Source organism: Phyllostomus discolor, chromosome 4, assembly GCF_004126475.2.
Source record: "Phyllostomus discolor isolate MPI-MPIP mPhyDis1 chromosome 4, mPhyDis1.pri.v3, whole genome shotgun sequence".
In the NCBI taxonomy this organism is placed as follows: domain Eukaryota; kingdom Metazoa; phylum Chordata; class Mammalia; order Chiroptera; family Phyllostomidae; genus Phyllostomus; species Phyllostomus discolor.
The window spans coordinates 59,904,702-59,926,174 of NC_040906.2; the positions used below are offsets into that span (position 1 = coordinate 59,904,702).

The 21,473-nt window shown below is 34.6% G+C and overlaps 1 protein-coding gene across 13 annotated transcripts in view; it reads right to left on the reverse strand.

The window, feature by feature from the left end:
• Positions 1 to 21,473, reverse strand: part of SLC4A10 (solute carrier family 4 member 10) — a 277,108-nt gene that overhangs the window by 37,662 nt on the left and 217,973 nt on the right. For all 13 annotated transcript variants that reach the window (XR_003684369.2, XR_003684370.2, XM_028508732.2 and 10 more), the window contains 2 exons: positions 5,164 to 5,269; positions 204 to 365 (listed from right to left, as the gene is read on the reverse strand). Coding sequence is in view for 11 of the 13 variants with exons in the window: in XM_028508732.2 (XP_028364533.1) it covers positions 204 to 365; positions 5,164 to 5,269 (268 nt within the window). In the remaining 2 variants the exon portion in view is untranslated. The remainder of the gene's footprint in view (positions 1 to 203; positions 366 to 5,163; positions 5,270 to 21,473) is intronic.

Below are 21,473 nucleotides of genomic sequence, written 5' to 3' on the forward strand. Positions count from 1 at the left end.
GCACCTGTCTCAAAAGTGCTTTCACTTTACCTCCCTCCCTCACCTATCTCCCCTCCTAATCTGGCAGCTCGCTTACACAAATGTTTTTTAGTGGCTCCTTTCATCACAGCAATTGCTCTTCCTTTTGTCTTAAAACATGTATGACTATAAAACATGCTTTATGTAGGTTTACATTTTAATCAAGAAAACTGTAGTCTAAGTACCTTGGTTGGAAAATAGCGGCTGGTCTTGAACTGCTTCAGGGTGGCTGACAGAGTAACTGTGGAGAAAAACAGGATCACTGACCAAAACAGAACATCTGGGACGTATGGGTGATCGTGACCGCAGGCTCGTCCAACATACTCTCCGTGCAAAGACTTGCATTCCTGACAGAGGAGGTAAAACAAATGGGGCGATTAAGAGAAAAACAGACACAGCTCTTTCAGCAGTCTAGCATCTGAAGATCAATTGCAGTCGAGTTGCCGAAGTGCTTCCTCTGTGGCTCTCACAGTGATTTAACAGACAGCACATTATACTCGACGAATTCTGTCAGGATAGGTCAGGGAGTAAGCAATATCAAAGGTTTATATTGTGTAAAATTTGAACATGAACCACTTTTAAGATGTTTGCCTTTTAAAATTAAATTTAAATCTATAAAACTAATTGCTGTACCAATCAATGTGTATTTAACCTTGTATCGACTAAGTTCCTAACACCATAGTTGTTGAAAACATGACGCACTTGATAGCGAGAGATTACTAGGGTCAGACACTATGCCAAACCACTTAAATATATCTTAATTAATTTAAATGCATCATCTTAATTAATTTTCACATCAAGCCTATAAAATAGGTAGGTGTTATTATTTCGATTTCATGTCTGAGAAAACAGAGACAAGAAGAGTTTAATCATTTACTATGACCTCACTGCTGCTGGTGGCAGCAGAGCTGTGATATAAATATGGTGCCCATGGTGGAAATATTATTGCTCATTAAAGAAGAGCACGATTCTGTAAAATTATGGAGTCCAAAAACTACAAAAAAGATGAGAAACTTTGAGGTTGGCCAAAAAGTTTTTTTTTTCTATATGATGCTCTAGTAGCACTTAGTTATCTTTAACTTCATTCAAAACAATTTCATTAGATTGTTATGACAGCTGTCATAGCAGCAGGCATTTAAAAAAACATCAAAATTGGTAAATTTTTGTGTAGGCATTTAATATTGAAGATGGAAGAAAATATACATTTTCAGCATATTATACTTTATTACTTCAAGAAAGGTAAAAACACAGCTGCAATGCAAAAAAGATTTGTCCAGTGTATGGAGAAGGTGCTGTGACTAATCAAATGTGTCAAGAGTAATTTCCAAAATTTTGTGCTGCAGATTTCTTGCTGGATGATGATGCTCTGTGGTGGGTAGACTATTTGAAGTTGATAGCGATCAAATTGAAACATTAATTGAGAACAATCAATGTTACATCACACAGGAGATAGGTGACAGACTCAAAATAGCTGACAGACTCAAAATATCAAAATCAATAAAGTTATTGATGAAAATGAAAAATGTGTCTTTTATTTTATAGAACAATACATTCGGACTTTTTGGCTAACCCAATATTATTATTGAAATGAAACTGTGAGTCAAAGATTGGGCTCGAACTCAGATCACAGAACAAAACAGAAGATGTTACTCTATGCACAGGACCAAGATCATATTTAGCACAACTTCTCCACAGTCTTTTTTTTCCTGGTGTATATTTTTGTAAGTCCTGGAGGATCATTTCTAATTACTGCCTTGGCCATGAGGTGGCAGCAAAGTCAAAAAAATTCTCTTTGTCCAAGAAAACCTGAGCAGTTTAAACACTAACATTTAGAAAATGAAAATTTTCTTTTAAAATCATTTTGGCGTCTCTTATTTTATTTTAAAGATTAGACTACTGAGATATTTTTATTTTGAAACAGAGAAAATAATTGTTTAAATAAACCAGTGACCTCATCAATCCTAGAGATATTCTGGAACAGAGCAGAAATGAAATCGTGCCATGGTACAGAGAGAGCTTAAAGAAAAACACAGACTGACAGATCGATCACCAACACAGAGTCCACCTACTGAACAATGCCTCAGGCCCTCTGGAGTCCCTGTATAACAGAAAACAAATACTTTCTAAAGATTCTAGAATAAACAACAGATAACTACACTGTTATCCAAGAAAAAACAACCAACCAGTAAATCTAGTTGGGGCAGCTACCCCTAAGGCTAGGATTCTTAAGAAATTTTGTTAGTACACCTTTTAATTATCGGAAAGAATTCTTTCCCCTTTTCTAATCTAACTGCAAATACCTTCCTTGCTAGCTAAGGTTGAATTCCAATTATTCATATTAAGCTAATACAGAGCACAACAACTTGGCTAATTGAAAAACCAAAGAAAAATCCCTCAGGTCTTAATTATAGCTTTAATTTTCCCTTTCTCAAACTCTGTGAAAAATAAAGTACCAAAAATGAATTCTTGAGGGTTTTTTGTTCCTTCTCTTGTTCCTGCTCAGAGATACCAGTATAGCAATTACCAGACAGAGTAGTGGAAAAGCTGAGCAGTAAAATGGGGAAGTACTGGTCAAAGGGCCCGAGGGTTCAGTTAGGCAAAATAAATAGTTTCTGAGGACCTAATCCACCACAAAGTGACTATATTTAATGATACTATATTATTTAGTCAAAATTTGCTAAAAGAGTACATTTTAACTGTTCTCACAAAAAAAAGGCAACTATGTGAGAGATCAGTATGTTAATTAGCTTGATTGTGGTAGTCACTTCATGATGCATACATGTATGGAAACTTTATGAGGAATACCTCATATTCACATTAAATGTGAATAATTTTTGTCAATTATACTTCAATAAAGCTGAAAAATAAATAAAAACAAGACATGTTAAATGGTACATTTGTGATATAAGACTATCTTTTCAAAATAATAATTAAATATTTAGGGAACACTACTATGCACACAACAGTTTGGGAGACCCAAAGAAAGCTAAAGTTCTTTGCTCCTGGTGAGTTAGCAAGGTAATAACTATCATGATGTGTAAAAATTCAATTTAAAAAATCTGTCAAATTACTATACAAAGTAAATGTTATGTTATTATCTTTATGAAGTAGTTATAATAGCCATTAGCACAGAACTTTATTAGTAAAATGGTTTTGGTGATACTTGTGATGATGCTTTTTTAAAAACAGTGGTATAAAAAATTTTTAAATAAGAAGTCCTGGTATAATAATTAAGACAAAAGAATCTCAATGGTTTTCACTGACTTAAAAATTGTAAAATCTTTTCACTATGTAGCATTCCTTTTGGTGATAAGGCTATTTCTGGTCAAGATTAGCCATTATCTAATGCAAAACTGCATAACTATAAAAAATATGAAAATTTCTGACAGAACTTTAAAAATAAACTAAACACGGTGCTAGATAAACTTTGACTGCAAAATATTGTTCACTGTACTCTCTGCTCAACTCTGAAACTTCTAATACCGAAAATTAACTCATGGCAAGCCAGATGCATTGTTCTGTGAGTCTTGCAGCTATATTGAATGAATATTATTATTTAGTATTAAATTATTCAGAAAATATATAGCACATAGAGTAAATTATCATGTTAAATAATTTGGAGATGGGACTACAGGAGATTTTGAATTGATTCTTTAGACAGAATATCCTTATCATTTCCGAAAAAGAAAATATAGACAGAAGATACACCGCTGCATGGATCAACTATGGCGTAGTCATCAGCGGCTATCCATTACATGGATGAGTGAGGGCTTAGTCTAAAGAAAATTACATGGGCAAAAATAAAGGTAGTAAGAGATAGGTCAAGGCTGGATTTTAAACAGAGTGTAAATAATTTGATTTTGATTCTAAAGAAAACATTTAATGAGGAAAACTGACAATATAGGCAATAGGTCAAGTGCTCTTACAAAAATCCTTTTTATATTTGAAAGTTGCTGGGAGGGTGGACTTCAAAAGTTCTCATCACAAGAAACAAAATTCTGTAACTATGTATGGTGACAGATGTTAACTAGACTTATTATGGTCATCACTTTGTAATATATACAAATATTGAATCATTATGCTGTATGCCTGAAACTAATATAATGCTGCATATTAATTGTACCTCAACTTTAAAAAATCACATTTAGAGTTGTATATTTGTAAAACAAAAAACATTTCTTTGTTCCACTAATTGTCTCACTTACTAAAATGATATGTTTCATAAAATGAACTAGAATTCACACAGTTTTATGCTGATGTTACAATGGGATTTGAGCTTATACAAGTAGGTAAAATAGAAGACTCTTTGGATCATAATGTTTATAACTGAGGAGAATAAAAAAGAAACTACAATGACTCAGATTTTTTAAAATATTTATAAAAGAAGACCCCTTTCAATTTTTCCAATTGTGAGATTTGACTAAACAGAAGCTAAGGGAAGCAAATACAGATGAAAAAATAAGTGTACAAGCATAACAACAGATTCAGAAGAATGGAGAACTATAGCTGTGAGAGAAAATAATCACAAAACCGAAATGAGCAAAATAAAAGTTTTTAAAAGGGACAGGATTTAAGGTGCAAAATATGTTGCAATCCTCTTTCCTGAGTGGGAGTTAAGAAGAAAATACAGCTAAGAAATCTCTTCCTGAAGGAGGTGCCAGAATTTTGTTAATAGATTGACTTCTGTTCTTCCCAAAGACTTCAATATTTACACTAAAATACTAACAAACAGCCCCTCACCATCAGCATATTCTGAACAGCTGGAGCAGTATTACAGAGCAAAGTAAAAGAGTTTGGGTTTCTTTACACAGAAAGCCAACTTAATTCTGCCATTTGGTTTCATGTAGGTCAACACCGTTCTTAGTTAATATGCCTTCAGTTAGTCTACTCACATTGTGCTGTGTATGTGTGCTTGTAGAGCAATTCAGGCCTACTGACTATTAGAAAAATTTAATAGTGAAAGAAAACCTCAGTTTACTGATGAATACTTAAAACAAGTAAAATTAAGAAAAAAACTAATACTTTTACAGTAGTATGTATTCAGAAAAATTTACATTAGTGGTGATAATTCACTCACAATGTTAACAAAAGCCCCCAAACCATAATGCAATTCAAAATATGACTTTTTTTCAATGTCTCACTTACTGACACAGTTAGGTTCTCCCAAATTATGTCAGAGGCAGAAACATTGGACTCCCTCCATTCCTTTAGTGTGTCGTTGCTGGGATTATGGGGTTCCACACAGTTACATCTGAAAAGGCAAAATATGCAGTTTGTGAAATAAGCATCTTTTTTGTCATTGTACTCTAAGCAAATGTGGAATATGTCTTTCTTCCCTAGTCATGACCTTCCTCCAACTAAGAGATAAGAGGTTAGGTCATCCTACACTATTCTGGGATAGACCATTTCCAGAAAGCAGAAGAGATGTATTTCCAGGGCACTAGACCACTCTATAGTGTTTCCTGGGAAGAGGTCATTCCCTCTCTGTCCCAGTCAAAGAAAGTTTTTTAAAGTGAAGGTTAGAACACAGGGCTTTGGGGACTTTCCAAGTTGGCATGCCTTTTAGACTTTAAAATGACCATTTGTCCCTAAATCATAAGTCAATAGGGAAAAAAAACCTAAACATCCAAATCTATGATTATAGTTTACTTATTTTTTAATATTATAAAAATATATCACTGAAGTTGGAGTTATTTAATTCATATTATAAAGATCATTAATAACTTTGCTATGTGATTCAAAATTAAAGCTAGTTTGAAGTCCAGATATCTCAGGACATACTATCCCCCCCCCCCACCCAGTATTTAAGATAATACTTGAGTGTAGGGTTTTTTTAATTTAATTTTTGTTCAAATACAGTTTTCTGTCTTTTACTCCCATCCCAGCACATGAAAAGAAGCTCAGTATTGCTAGCTATCAGAGAGATGCAAATTAAAACCACAATGACATACCACTTCACACCGGTAAGAATGGCCATCATAAACAAAGCAACAAACAAAAAGTGTTGGAGAGGTTGTGGAGAAAAGGGAACCCTAGTGCACTGTTGGTGGGACTGCAGACTGGTACAACCAGTAAGGACATACTATTTTTATTCTGAGTGATAGCCATTCTATTAAATATAGAACAATCAATACACATAAGTTTTTGAGTATCTACTACACATAAGAAACCATAATAATTGCTGGGTGGGGATAGCAGCAGAGAGAATAAGAAAGAGTGATATTATTATGTAATAGAAAATAGTTTCTGATCTCATGTTCTTTATAACTTTATTAATCAATGAGAAAACACAAGAAAAGGTGACCAATAAATTAAAAGCTTTAGAAAGTTAACTTCAATTTACAAGTGATTTATTTCCAAAAATTCGTTCACAATCCTAGTATTAGTTTTTCGGAAAACTTTTTCTTATAGAAACATTTTATAAATCGTGGTTGGGCTTCCAGATTAACCCACATATGCTGCATAAGATGAAAATTAGTTGTACCGAAGTTATAGTGGAATTAACAGAACTGTAGGACCTACCTACCATTTCTAGCATTACCTCTGTAGGAAAGTATCTTCCAGTTTCTACTTAGTAAATCTCTCTGCCTAAGCAACAGTTACTCTTCAACATCAGGAACTTAATCTGTTTTCTTTACCACTACTCACTCATTACTGAACACTCACACTTGAGTGTCTATTATTGCAAGAAGATCCACCTGACTTTGGCAATATGGACAGCATGGTTCCTCCTCTCACTAAGGGAGGTTAGAGGATTTCCAGCTGAGCTCACTCAGAGCTGAGCCTCTAAGAAGACAGATGGTTCCAATGAGAAACTTGGTGACAGGATTTTAAGGGAATGGATATGCAAGCACTAGCTACCACGGGTAGCTGCAATGACCTCTATGACTACAGAGGGAGAAGCTATAGCAAAAGGGAAATGAAAGTACCTAACATGCTGTAATAGACTTTTATCAATGCAGGCTATTCAAAGCTATAGGTTCCTAAGTCCCAAATTGGCCCTATGTAGTCATGGAAGACAGGCCTTTGTGTCAGAAAGCTCTGTTCTTTACTGGCTGTGTGGCCATAAGCAAATTATTCAAGCGTTCTATTGTGAAGATTAAGTAACTTGATATATATGAATTGCCTGGTATGTATTTAGGCAGTTTTGAAACTGTGGCTGCTATCGTATCATGATCACTATTAGTATTAATTCTGGTTCACTTTTTCAGTCTTTCACAAAATGCAGTAAAACTATTAACTTTCACCTTGATGTAACACGAAGAGAACACTAGGCCTTCTCTCACATGCTGATGCTCTTTTCATTTTACTTCCAGTGCTGTAAAGAGGTTTTACTTCAATGCTTCAAGAGATTTAAACTTTAAACAGCATTAGAAGAGTTTTGCTACTATTGCTACGAATCTACAGAAAAAAATTTCCTGTTTTTGGTTCTGGGTCATTAGATCACTGGGAAAATATACTAAAGATACTACTATATGCATAAAAAGAGAATAATTTATTTAAAAATATAAATTATTTTTAAAAGAAATAACACTAAAGCCATTAAATTGCTGAATATTTTCTAAAATTGAGAACCAGATCTTCTTCTGACTTAAAAAGGACTGAACTCACATACTTCTTTTCTCTCATTACCCAGAGTTCATTAAAGCAAAGGAATAGTATAAAAATAAACATGCTGGAAATATCAGCAAAAGAGATATGTAAACCAATGAAATATGAAAAGCATGATGTTTAAAAAAGCCGAACAGAAGAATAATAGCAGTAATAGTACTTGTACCTATAATCCTTAAAATACTACTATTATGCATATGAAAATAAAGAGGGACAAGTGACTTGGCCAAGGGGACACAAGCTAGAAAATTCAGAGCCAGAATTTGAAACTAGGCAATCCACTTTTAAATACCAGCTACAGTGGAGGAGGGATCTGGCCCACCCAGTAGAATTCCAAAGAGTTCTGGACTCAGAGAAGGGCTCACACTCAACAAAGAAGTAAAGTAAGAGCTGGAGCTGAAAACACAGGCACTAACTATTGTTCATTTCGGAAATCCTCCCTGCAATACTGCATACACACAGACATGACTGCATAGAATGACATCAGACTTTTCTCTCAGAAATACTATGAACAATACGAGGCAAATTACTTTGAACTTAGAATTCTATATTGAATCACACCATCAAATTAAAGGGAGAATTTTTTAAATGTTGATATTTTTGTAGATTTTACTGTTTTTCTTGCATGCATTCTTAATTAGAAAGCAAATTAATAAATAAAAAAGAAGTTATGAAATGAGGAAAAGAGTAGATTCTAAAAGATTGCACACAAGAAACTGGTAGAATAAACGAACTCAGCAAAGTTGTGGGACAAAAATCAACAGGTGAAAATCATTTACACTAACAATGAACAATCTGAAAAGGAAATTAAGAAAATAATCCCATTTACAATAACATCAAAAATAATAAAAGAGTTAGAAATAAATTTAACCAAGGAGGTGAAAGGCATCTATCTACCCTTAAAACTATAAAACATTGCTGAAAGTAAAGAAAGAAGACACAAATAAATGAAAGATAAAAAAGTGTTCATGTACTGGAAGACTTAGTGTTGTTAAAATGTCCATACTACCCAAAGTCACCTACAAATTCAATGAAATTTGAATCAAAATCCCAGTGGCATTTTTATAGGAAAAAAAATCCTAAAATTCATATGGAACCACAAAGGATCCTGAATAGCCAAAACCATATTGAGAAAGAAGAACAAAGTTGTCGAATGCCTTACATTTTCTGATTTCAAAACATATTACAAAGCTTCAGTAATCAAAAGACTACAGTACTGACATAAATACAGACATATAGAACAATAGAACAGAATAGAGAGCCCAGAAATAACCCCCCATATACACAGTCAGATGATATTTAATCAGGACATCAAGACTACATAATGGTAAAAAAAAAAAAAAAAAAAGACAAATGGTGGATATCCACCTGCAAGAAAATAAAATTGGACCCTTGTCTTACACCATACAACTCAAGATGGATTAAAGACTTAAATGTAAGACTTGAGTCTATAAAATTCTTAGAAGAACAGAGGGGAAAGCTTTACGACATTGGTCTTAGCAAGATTTCTTGGATATAACATCAAAATCACAGGCAACAAAAGCAAAAATATACAGTGGGACCACATCAAACTAAAGTTTTTGGATAGCAAAGTAAACAATCAACGAAGTGAAAAGTCAACCTTTGTAATGGGAGAAAATATTTGAAAATGACGTATTTTATAAGTCATTAATATCCAAACTATATAAGGTGCTCCTATAACTCAACAGCAATAAAACAAATAACTTGATTAAAAAGGGGATTGTGTCTGGCAGAGCTGTAAAAAGGAGTGAAGACCCCAGATCTGGGACTAACTGGTTAAGGTGTAATTTTCTCAGAAGCTGCTCAGAAACATTCTCTTCACTGATGTGTTCTCAAGGAACTCAATGTTTCTGCTCACGAAATTTCCATTTTACTGGAACATGAATGTTGACTACCAGATCATCCTGAATGAGGCAGTGCTGCTTTCCTGAGCAATTGTTCATTCCAGTGACTCAAACCTATTGTGCCAAATGTTCTAAGAAATTAGAAATTGGGATGTATACCTACATTTTTAGTGATGGAAATTATAGATTAGTTTGGTAAAATACCCTGTTTTTATTGGGAGACCTTATTTTTATAAAGAGTAAAAATATAGCTGTATTAAAATTATAAATAGAAGTATATCTCAATGCCTAAAGGAGATTATTAGCAATTATTAAGACTATAAACAGAAATCTATCTTAATGTCTAAAGGACATGTTAGCAATTATGAAACAATATTTGTATTTCTGAGAACTTTCTGTTGTTTCCCATTCTATTTTCCAAAAACAAAGGAAGTCTTTATATTTTTCCTATTTTTGTGTTGTTTGTGATTTGTGTATATGTTTGCAATATGGCTGGAATGGAACTTAAAAGAAATCTAAGCTTGGATCTGGCTGGGATGGCATACCATATTTTTTTATCTAAAGGATCTATTTTTCCTTTTTTACTTTATACTCAATACATAAAAACTATTTTAAAAATGTATAAAAGCCTGAGGTTTTCAGGTGGTCTGTCCTAAAATACAAGCACTGATTTTATCAGGATGTTTTCTTTGTCAGCTTTGCAGAAGGGGCAGATCATTCAGGGATTTCCAACCCCCCTCCCTTTTTTATTAATGCCACCCACCATCTTATTTATTTAATAAATCTGGAGCTCTGAGTGGAAAGAGAAGTAAAGCCTCCATTTGGAAGTAGTATGGAAATGAATCTTCACTCTGCCCCTTTGGACCTGTATGAACTTAGGAAATCACATAGCCTCTTTGAACTTTTATTAACAAATTTTACATCGAAAACAATTATAATACGTATGCAGTGTTGTGTTGAGGCTTTAAAAGGGTGCTTAACATAAGTAAAGCTTCCAGTACTATTCCTAGAAATGTAGTAAATGTTCACTATAAAGTACCTTATATATCATTGTTCTGTGGGTTATAAAATGCTTTGATACAATAACCAATCTCAAATCACTCCCATGAGTGGTAGGACAGGTATTTTTGTGCCCATTTAAAAATTAGAAAGGACAGCTCAGCAGCTAGCTGGTACCATGGAAAGGATGAGGTAGGATATGGGATTTCTGGTCTGTACTCCTAATAAATAGAGCCCGTGGGAGATGGAGTAGGCAAAGGAATTTCCTTTAGTTAACATTGTCTTATTTCCAGTCTAACTGTATTCTGCAGCAGCCACCACATGCATGATATGAGGCACTTTGTTTCTAGTTTGATAGTTTGATTTCTACACTTTACAGGTGGAGGAAACAGACATACATGCTGATAGAATCAGATTTGAATGCAGGTCTGTTTGACCCTGAGACCTCTGCTCTTCAGTTAGTATATGCTTCCTCTGGATGTAAGTCTGTGCCATTTCTATCAGCATAGCCAGATGAACGAGATGGCTCCCAAGCAAATTAAGGAATCCACATTTTACTGTGTGGGCTTCCTAGCTTCCCCTTTCACAACCTGTCTCTTTTAAGATATCCCCCCCACAATGCCCAGCAGCAGCCCTGCCCTGTTATCATGATACTACACCACCACTCTCTAGATGCCCGTTTCTCATAGTGTCATCTAAACCTGGCCTGGTATGACCTCCTTCACTTGGCTTGTGTCTGCGCCATTCCCTCAGGGCCCTGGCTTGTTTCTCAGAGCGACTTTACTGTGTCAGTGAGGACAATGCCAAAATGTGTCACTCCATTCCCAGGAGTACACTGACATTCTCACAGTGCTGTTCTGAAAATATTAAGAAAGTTGTTATAAAAATGGTGAGTTCATAGAAAAAAAACAGTTTTTTGGAGAGTCAGGTGTACTAGTGGACATTGGTCACCTGTGCCTCCTTGTCAGGACTACCTTTTATTAATTACATTCCTCATCAGTAAATGAATTTCAAAATGGAAAACTACATTTTTAATCTAAAAGATATATTTTATACATCATAGATATCACGGATAGCCAACCAACAACGAAATCATCACAGTTTCCTGAGTAAGGTGAACGTGACAACTGCTACCTTAAGGAAACAGGTGCACTGCTCCTTCCTTGGTCCGCACCTCTGACCTGTGAAATCGCAGCAGACAGTTCTCAGAGGCCACGTGCTGGGACAGGAAGTAAGAAAAAGATCTCTCTACCCAACCCTTCCCTTGTAGGTTCAAAGAAGGCTCTAGCTATTTAGATTTTATGTTCTTAAACATCAAAGGCAGATATTCTAAATAAATAAGTCAATAAAATGAGAAGAAAATCCCCACTTTTCTGTTTTTCACCTATACTGTTGAACTTAGTCAAATAACTTCAATCCAAAACTACAAAAAGAAGAGAAAAGGAAAAGAAAAAAAAAACACTAGAGAGAGCAATATAAGGAGATAAAAAGTTTGGATTAATTCTTCTGTCAATTGCATGCAAAGTAATTTTTAGTGACTCTAGTCATAAGATGGAAGTATTAATGCAAGAAAGCATCTTTAGGTACAAAAGTGCTTAGAATGCTGAACTTTTGTTCTTTAGCCAATCTTCTTATGCTAAGTCAAATCCATGCACTTAACCTGAGCAACTTTGGACAAGTTACTTAACTTCTCTATATTTGTTTTCTTAAAGTGGGGATAATGATAGTAATCAATATCACAGGGTCATTACAAAGGTAAAATGAGTTGATATAAGTAAAAGCACCAGGATCTGGCATAAGTAAATCTTATGTAGGTGTTAGATATCATCATTATTGTCATTGTTGTTATTATTACTGTTATCAGACCGGAAAGTCCAACAATCCAAAGGCAATACAATGGGTAGTATCTGCACATTTTTATATTTTTAAAAACGCCAGTATATAATGTCAATAATTCTGACTTATGGTATTGGACTGTTTGGCTTAAAATACACTCTTCACCAAATACTATCCTTTACTGTCCACCCCCTCCCCCAAATGTGTGTGCTCTAAGCCATCTTGTTTATGTAAATGACTACAGAGTGATCAGATAAACACTGTAATTAAATACCCTCATCCAAAAGTCTTTGCTTTGGTTTCAAGGCTAATGGAGGTGATCAATCTTCCTTCCAGAGAAGAGCCTGTGGCTGTCTTCTGGAAAGCATAATTTGGTAGAACTCCCTTCAACATTATTACTAATTTTAGTCCTGGGTTACAGATGATCTCTTTTTGTCTTTGTAGTTATTATTAGTGCCTTCCTGTGTGTGCTGAGCAGTCATGGTTTGTGATTCATTTTCTTTTTTGAAGTCTCTTTATTGAGTAAATTAGCCCCCTGAGTGCTGTGTGGCAAGCTAGGTATTAATATTGTATATAGTATAAAATCAGAGAATTATGATCTATCTGTAGAAGCCAAACATGTTTTTATGTCTATTTTTTTCTATTTCAAAAGTATTTTGAGTTAGCAAAATAATAAAACCACACTATAGAACATTTGTAAAATAAAAAAAAATCTTTCATAGTCTTTCCATTGACTACTGTAATTTTTGACATATTTCTTTCAGTAGTTCTTCTTATGTTTTCACCATATTTGTGAACATTCAGTATTTCTAAGCCCCACCAGTGGGCTTTGAGAAGCAGTGTGACATGCTCTGTGTTGGGTTGTAGGAGAGTAATTGTGGCGGCTTCATAGAGAACAGCCTGTGGAAGAGCAAGTGTAAAATCAGAGACACCAGTTGGAAGGCAACTGTAATGATCTAGACAAGAGATTATTGAGGTAGAGAGGGTGGTATGTAGTGTTTAAAGTTTATATAGAGAGCCATTATACTTGTTGAAGAGTCTGGGTGGGTGAGAGAGTAGTCAAAAATAAATCCATGGGGTTTTTTTTGTCTGAACAGCTGAAAGAATGGAATTGCCATTAACAGGGGGAAAGACTTCAGAGAGTTAGCTGTTACAACTCCAAACATAAATAGAACTAAACTATAAGCATTTACTCAGTAAACTAGTTTTCTAGGGCTGCTATACCAAAATACCACAGACTGGGTGGCTTAAACAATTGAGTTATTTTCTTACAGTTCTGGAGGCTAGAAGTCTGAGATCAAGGTGTCATCAAGGTGGATTTCCTCTGGGGCCTCTGTGTTCAACTTGCAGATGCTACTTTCCTGCTGTGTCCTCGCATGGTCTGTTCTATGTGCATGTGCATTCTGGTGTCTCTGTGTGTCCAAATTTCCTCTTCTTATAGGACACAAGTCAGAGTTAATTAGGACCTACCCATATGACCTCATTTAACCTTAATTACCTCTTTAAAGGCCTTGTCTCCAAATACAGTCATATTCTAACGAACTGAGGATTAGGGCTTTCACAAGTGAATTTTGGTGGAACACAATTCAACCCATGACACCAAGTGATATGATTTTGGAGTGAGTCAGACCCTCTCTTACTCCCTAAAGTCTGCTTTTATAATTGAAAAAAATTTTTACTATAAGTGGTTTGTTCTTCTAAATACAAAAATGAAATTTTTAAAAATAAAACTAGTCTCTTACTAATCACCTTTAGAGCAAGTTTTTATAGACTGTGAAGACACCAGGTAGGTACCTATGCAATGAAGAGATGAGCAACATAGTGTGGAGAGTAGAAGCAGCAAAACTGGCCTCAACATAAACTTCACTGTGACTAGTAATGAACATTCATTCACAGAACATATTTTGTTACCCTTCACATAATATTTGAACAGTCTTGCAGAGAAAATATTTATAAAGATAGTTTTTAGGTGATATATAAAAACTATTTTGCCTAAAACTGAGAGCTATGACAATAGAATGTTTTTACAGAATAAACTTCTTTCTTTCCAAGAGTTATATATACATCTCTTCACTTGATGCTTTCCTGTTTGTTAAATAACAAAGATAAAGTTCATAAGCTGAACACCTTATATAACCAAGCACTGAATTTATACATGGAAAGATTATTCTAAGCTAACTGAACCTGGCTAGTTCTAGAAATACTGAGTAGAAACAGTGTTCATAGCAATTAACATAATAACTTCCATAGTTAAAGGGAAGTGTTTCTTATTCCAAAATAAATGATTAGCAATGGCTTTAAGCATTCTTTTAGCATAACTGAAACCATAAAGTACACAGTGGTGATACTTAAAATATCCAACAATGAATGAATAATGTAGCAACATTTTACATGAACAACATTAATTTGCTCAAAATATCCCCAAAAGAATGACAGATACCCTGGGTAAAATATCAAATCATATACAAAGGGCCAACGCTGGCATTATATTAATCTCATAAAGAATTCACGACAATATGCTGAACAGGTGAGATAAAGTTGAGCACAGAATGAGATCACACCATCTAACAGAGAAAGCAAAACACTGAGAAACATGGGCTCTACTCTTTGGCGTGCCTATATGACTGTCAATAAGTCATAAGCCATTAACTTGCTCTATTAAATAGATTCTATCTGCTCCATAGGATTTTAGTAAATATAAAGTGATGTATTTAAAAAGGTGTTTTAATTGTTATTTTCCCCGGAATTAAAACTTTAATTTATAAAATAAAACTTCAGTGTACTTATTTTAACTGATATTTAGAAACAAACTGCTAGACAGTTGCTAGAGCAATGGTTCACAACTCTTTACAGCTGTGCATTTCTATTTTCTGTCAAATAACTTCATGCTTTCATTATTCATTTTTTCATTTACAATGGGTTTTAAGGATATAAAAATCCAGTGGAATTTTTGGAAGACTATTTTATTATAAATACCCGATTTTTAAAAAAATGTTGCTTATTTAAGCTTTCTCTGATTTTCTCTGATTGCATGTGTATCAGTGGTTGAGAAACAATGATTAAAAAAAATTTCAATTCCAGCAGTAGGTAGAACTGTTAAGAAGCTGGTAGATCCCACTATCTACAGGCAAATAATACTACAATTTGTCTCAGAAAAACAAAGATGAGGGATACCATTTTTTCAGTTGCACATATGGACATGTATATTAAAAATATTTATTGGGAAATATGGGCAAACATTTCATGCTTTTTTAATGAAAAAAAAACTATACCATGGGTGCTTCACTTTTAGATATCTAAGTAAAAGTTTTGGAGGAAATAAAGTTAGCCTTCTGTGAATCATTCTCTCTGAGAATGGTCATCACATCTTAATGAAGTGAAATACTGTGTATTTGATATGCAAACATATGACCTATGGCCATTCAATGTAATCTTTAAAGATTTTTAAAAATTTATTTAAGAGAGAGGTGAAGAGAGGGAGAAAGACAGGAAGAGAAACATCAATGTGCAAAAGAAACATCAACTGATTGACTCTTGCATGCACCCCAACCGGGGACCAGGCCCGCAACCCAGGTATGTGACCTGACAGGGAATTGAACTGGAGACCTTTTTCTTTGTGGGACAACATTCAACCAACTGAGCCATGCTTGGTTAGGAAATTCAATGTATCTTAAGGAAACCATCAATCCTTACTTAGCACTCTCCCTCTAATAGGTATGCTCATGCAAATTTTTGCCTTTTCACAGCTATTTAACAAGAAACTATGAAAGATAAATCTACTTAAGGTTTGCAAATCTATAGTTTCAGAGAAAGAAAATAGCAGCTGGAGGTAGATCTGAGAAGTAATATTGTTAAAAGATGCTTAACAAAGGCTTATTAGTGTCTACTAACCCCCTGGATCTCTGGAGGCAGAAAAATGAAGAGACAATCTTGTAATTCAAAGATTCATAATTCATTAGGAACAATAAGGATAAACAGGTAAATAATAAATGTATACTGAATATTATTGCTACTGGAGATAAGACTTTATTAAAACAAGGATTTAGTTCAAAAGCAGGAAGGAAAAACAAAGGTAGCAAGTGTTTGGATTAAGAATCAACAAAAAGATGGTTGTCAGAAATTTATTTATTGAAGAATGACTTATTGAGAGCTTACTATTATATTTATTTGATTCTAAGATGTCAGATAATCTACTTTCTTAATATCAGCTTTTTTTAAAAAAGATTTTATTTATTTATTTTTAGAGAGGGAAGGGAGGGAGATAGAGAGAGAGAGAGAGAAACATCAATGTGCAGTTGCTGGGGGTCATTGCCTGCAACCCAGGTATGTGGCCGGACTGGGAATCAAACCTGCGACACTTTGGTTCGCAGCCTGCGCTCAATCCACTGAGCTATGCCAGCCAGGGCAATATCAGCTTTTTAACAGAGAAAAAACTCTATGTTAAAGGCACATACAAGTTGCAAGAAGCATTTCAGAAATATAAAACTATGAACAGACATGTTCATTTTATGATATGTGCCATGCACTTTGCTGCCACAGGGGTTACAAAGGTGTGCCTGCCTAATAGTCACAGAGATTAATCTAGTGGAGTTACACATATATTACACAAATAAATACATAAAAATACAATTATAAAGTTATGTTGCAAGCAATTCTGGATAAACTTGGTCAAGTGTGTATGTAGTAAAAAAGTGATTAAAAAGTTGAGACACAGGGGTTTCTCTAAATGTGAGTTTTACTTTTTATTTATTTTTTATTAGTCAGGGCTAACAGGTTGATGAGCTTTGATAAGCTCCCTCCTTTCATCCCCTTTCTCCCCACACCTCTGATCAACGTCTGGACCCGGGCTGCAGGCTGCAGTCCTGCCTCGCTTCCAGATGACTCTCCGCCATGCTGGCACCCTGTTTAGGTTTCAGTCAGAACTACTTCTATGAATTCAGTTTGTATATTTTTATCCCACATTAAGATTCTCATAACATCTCAAGTTTATTAAAACTTTCTACTTGAAATCTTTAAGGGTCATGTTAAAGATACTATAAAACAGCCCTATTGTCTTTATGGTCAAACATTATTCATCAGATGATGTCAATTATACTACAACGTGTTCAGTTAATCCATGTGCATTAAGTATTACTATATTCTATACTATTATGCTGGGGCTACGGAAGATAAAATTGTTATGTTTTCTGCTCTTTTAAAGGAGGCTTGAATGTAGTTAAGGAGATTATAAAAAATATTCTTCCATGAGTATAAAATCAGACAATAAATAACATTTATCCAAAATAAATCATTGTCCTGGGTTATGTAGAGGGATGAAGCTGAAAACAAAAACAAAAAGATAGGTGGAAAAAAAGCCCTTCCCATAACCTGGTAGTGAGATCACACTTGATAACAGCTTGGTAATTATTGGACATTATTCAATTCTAGTATGCTAATATATTGGAAACTAGGGTGATAGACCCTGCTCTTTGCTTTGATCCAACCAATTGCAAAGAGTTAATAAGATCCCTAATCTTTCTTTAGCTAGCCATATTTGAAGATGTTAAATTATTACAATATATTTGAAGACACATTTCATCTCTTATGAGCAGAATGCTTTATTCTATTTTTGCCATTTCTTAGAAACAAAGCAACCTAGAAAAAGTTATTTCCACAAACTCATTACTTATTGCTAACTTGACAAATTCAGCTTGATCATCTGGTGAAATGCATATATTCTTGAAGTTAAATTTATTCTCTTGACACTTGCTGTTGGCACAATGAAAGGAAAGCCACAGCTTCAAATACAAGGTCTACATAGTACCCCATTATAAGATTCAGATGCCACAGGTACAAGGCATTCTAATCTTAAAGACATCAATACATTTTGTTAGTTGGTCAACAAAACTATGAATTTAAGGACATCTGCAAATAGGAGGCCCAAGTATAAAAAATCATCTTTGAAAAGTAAATGAGGCCTCTTTTTCAACATCTTACACCTAGGCAAAATATGTAAGTGTAAAGGCATGTTAAAATTGCAAAGGCTGCAACTCAGATGTACTTCATCTTAGTTTTGACATTTTCTAAGAATTTGTCTCACAAAAACCGTGAAAGCACAAGGCCAGCAGCATGAGTAAAAAAATCTAGGTGAACATGAGTATAATGACACTTAAAACCAATTAGGTCACAGTGACAGGAACAGAAAACCACTGAAAATGTCATGTGAACTTCATGAAACACAAAATGTTTTGTGCAAAAGTGTGAGATTATACACTAAATTGTCATTATTGTTAGCAGTAACTTTTACTTATTTTCTTTAATGTACATGACTAAAAGTATGCTGATAAATTTATGCATTGCATGCATACCAAAAAAAAAAGATTAGTTTTGCTTTTCCAAAGAGCAAGTAATGGCAAAACCTGATCAGAGTCATGTACACAACATGAGTGATTCAGGAAATGGGTGTGAAACAAAACAGAAGACAGTGCAGTAACCATGTTTCCCAAGGTGACCGTTACTCTCTGTGTTTCTCTTACACCCATTTCAGGTCCAGGAGACATTAAAACCTCACAACCCATCAGAATGAATACATGTTTCCGTGCCTCCTAACTCCCCAATTTTGGTTGAGAAAGGCACTTAGGCAATGGAACACAGTGATTAGCCCACATTCCTACTCAGCCTTCTAATAATTAGGTTTCAGATGTGCACACTGTGATAGAGTATAAAGTATATTCTGGTGGGAATCTTTTTTAAAAAAGCAGAGATGGAAACATAAAGCAAGTCAGGGCCTGTGTCCTCACATCCTGATCTCCATGACAGGCAGGAACCATGGACAAATCAAACAATTTTTTCTTTATCAAATTAGTCTGAGTATTTGTTTTACTTAACCCCACAATTTGTCTTGATCTCATCATTCTTTGATTCCTGGAATTTTGCAATCCCATGTTTTTCCACCCTGTTTCTATCATCTCTTATCTCTCTTTCCTCTGTCTCTGTGTCCTCATTTTTAAACACATGCAGCTTTTTTTTATCACAAGTTATCATTCTCATGATCTCATTGTCTGCTTGTAAGGCACTGTTTTTCACTTTCTTTGACACCAAAGTGGCCTACACACACTTTTCTCATTTCTTTACCACCTACTCCCATCTTAATTTTTTGCAAACTGGCTTCTAATCATGTCTCTCTTCTCCACTCAAAAGAGTGTCTTAACGTTAATAATGACCTCTCTTTTTTATTCTCTTGATCTCTGTAACAAATCTCTCTAGACATTTCTTGATACAGTTTTGTTCCTTGCCTTCTAAAACCTGATATTATTAATGTTTTTCCCTTTCTGCTGCCTCTTTCTAATTTTTTATCTGTTGATTACAATTTTTTCATTCTTCTACCTTCGAGCTGTGACCATTACCAGGGCTCAGTCCTTGTTTCTCTGATCTTTTCCCTTTCTAGACTAGGGTACTTGAAACTGTGATCCTCAGTCTGAAGTACCTTAGAAACTGCCACTAAGGGTACAGGGGACAGCTGAAAAGGTGGATAATTGCTGCCTCCACACCACTTCAAAAAGAAGAGTTCTGCTTTCACCTATTTTATTTGTTCATATTGTTTTTGAGAGCTTATTTGTATTTCATCAGTGCACTGAAAATTATATCAGTTATCAGACCTAAGTCTGATTTCTCATTTGCCACTATCCATATGACTTTGAACAGACATTGCAAAGCACTGATGAATTACTTGCATCTGGGCCTGTACCATTCCCTCCTTCTGAACCTCTCTGCAGCCCTATTCCTCAGCACCTTTCTAACTCCTACTCATTTTTTGGTCTTCTATGTCACTTCATCCAGGAAGTCTTCTCTGAACCCAAAATTTGAGTTAGGTGGTCCTCTGATATGATACTATAGCATTCTGTACCAATCCCTTAACACAGCACTCATTTCATTATGTTGTCTCTTTGTCTGCATTCCATATTAAACCGGAAGCTCAGTGAGAACAGAGAATTTTTCATGATTTCCTTAGCACCTGACATAGTTTCTGGCATACAGTAGGTTTGCAAACTCAAGCAGAATTAAGTATACATCCTAGCAAGGATATTCAAATTAGGAGACACTGTTCTTTTTGCAACTGAAGATAAATGGAAAGGCAAGTATCCTTGTTATCACTCATTCTGATCAAACTGCTCTTCCCATCTGCCTGCTTGCTGAGTGTCCCTGACACCTCCTTCATCCATTTCTGAACCCCGTTCACAGCACCCTCACTATTTGCTTTCATTAGGAAAGTTATTTTGTTTCCACTCTGATTTTCTTGCCCCAAAACAGAGGTATACTATAAAGCTATCTCTGAAGACCAAGAAAAAGTACTAAAAATCACAGTATTTCCAAAATTAAACATTAAAAATCATATAGTCACATCAATAGATACAATAGACAAAATCCAGCACCCATTTATGATAAAAACTCTCAGCAAAGTGGGAATAGGGGAAGCATACCTCAACACACTCAATGAAAACAAAAGTGTTTTCCTCAAAATCAGGAACAAGACAGGGATGTCCACTTTTACCACTCTTATTCAACATAACACTGGAAGTCCTAGCCACAGTAATCAAACAAGAAGAAATAAAAGGCATTCAAATTGGAAAGGAAGAAATACAACTGTCATAATTTGCAGATGAAATGATACTATATATAGAAAATCCTAAAGATTCCACCAAAAAACTAGAACTGATAAAGCAATCCAGTAAAGTAGCAGGATACAAAATAAACATTCAGAACTTGGTTGCATTTTTATACACAAATAATGAACTACCAGAAAGAGAAATTAAGAAAATAATACCATTTACAATTGCATCAAAAAATGCCTAGGATTAACTTTAGTCAAGGAGGTAAAACACCTATACTTTAAGAATTGTAAGATATTAAAGAAATAGAAGAAGATACAAATAAATATAAGCATATACTGCATTCATGGATAGAAAAAATTAGTATTGAAATGTCCATCCTTCCCAAACCAATCTATAGATTCAATGAAATTCCTATCAAATACCCATCATGTTTTTAACAAAACTAGAACAAATAACATAAAAATTTATATGGAACCACAAAACAGCAATTTTGAGAAAGAAGAACAAAGTTAGAAGTATCACACTGCTTGATATTAAACTATACTACAAGGCT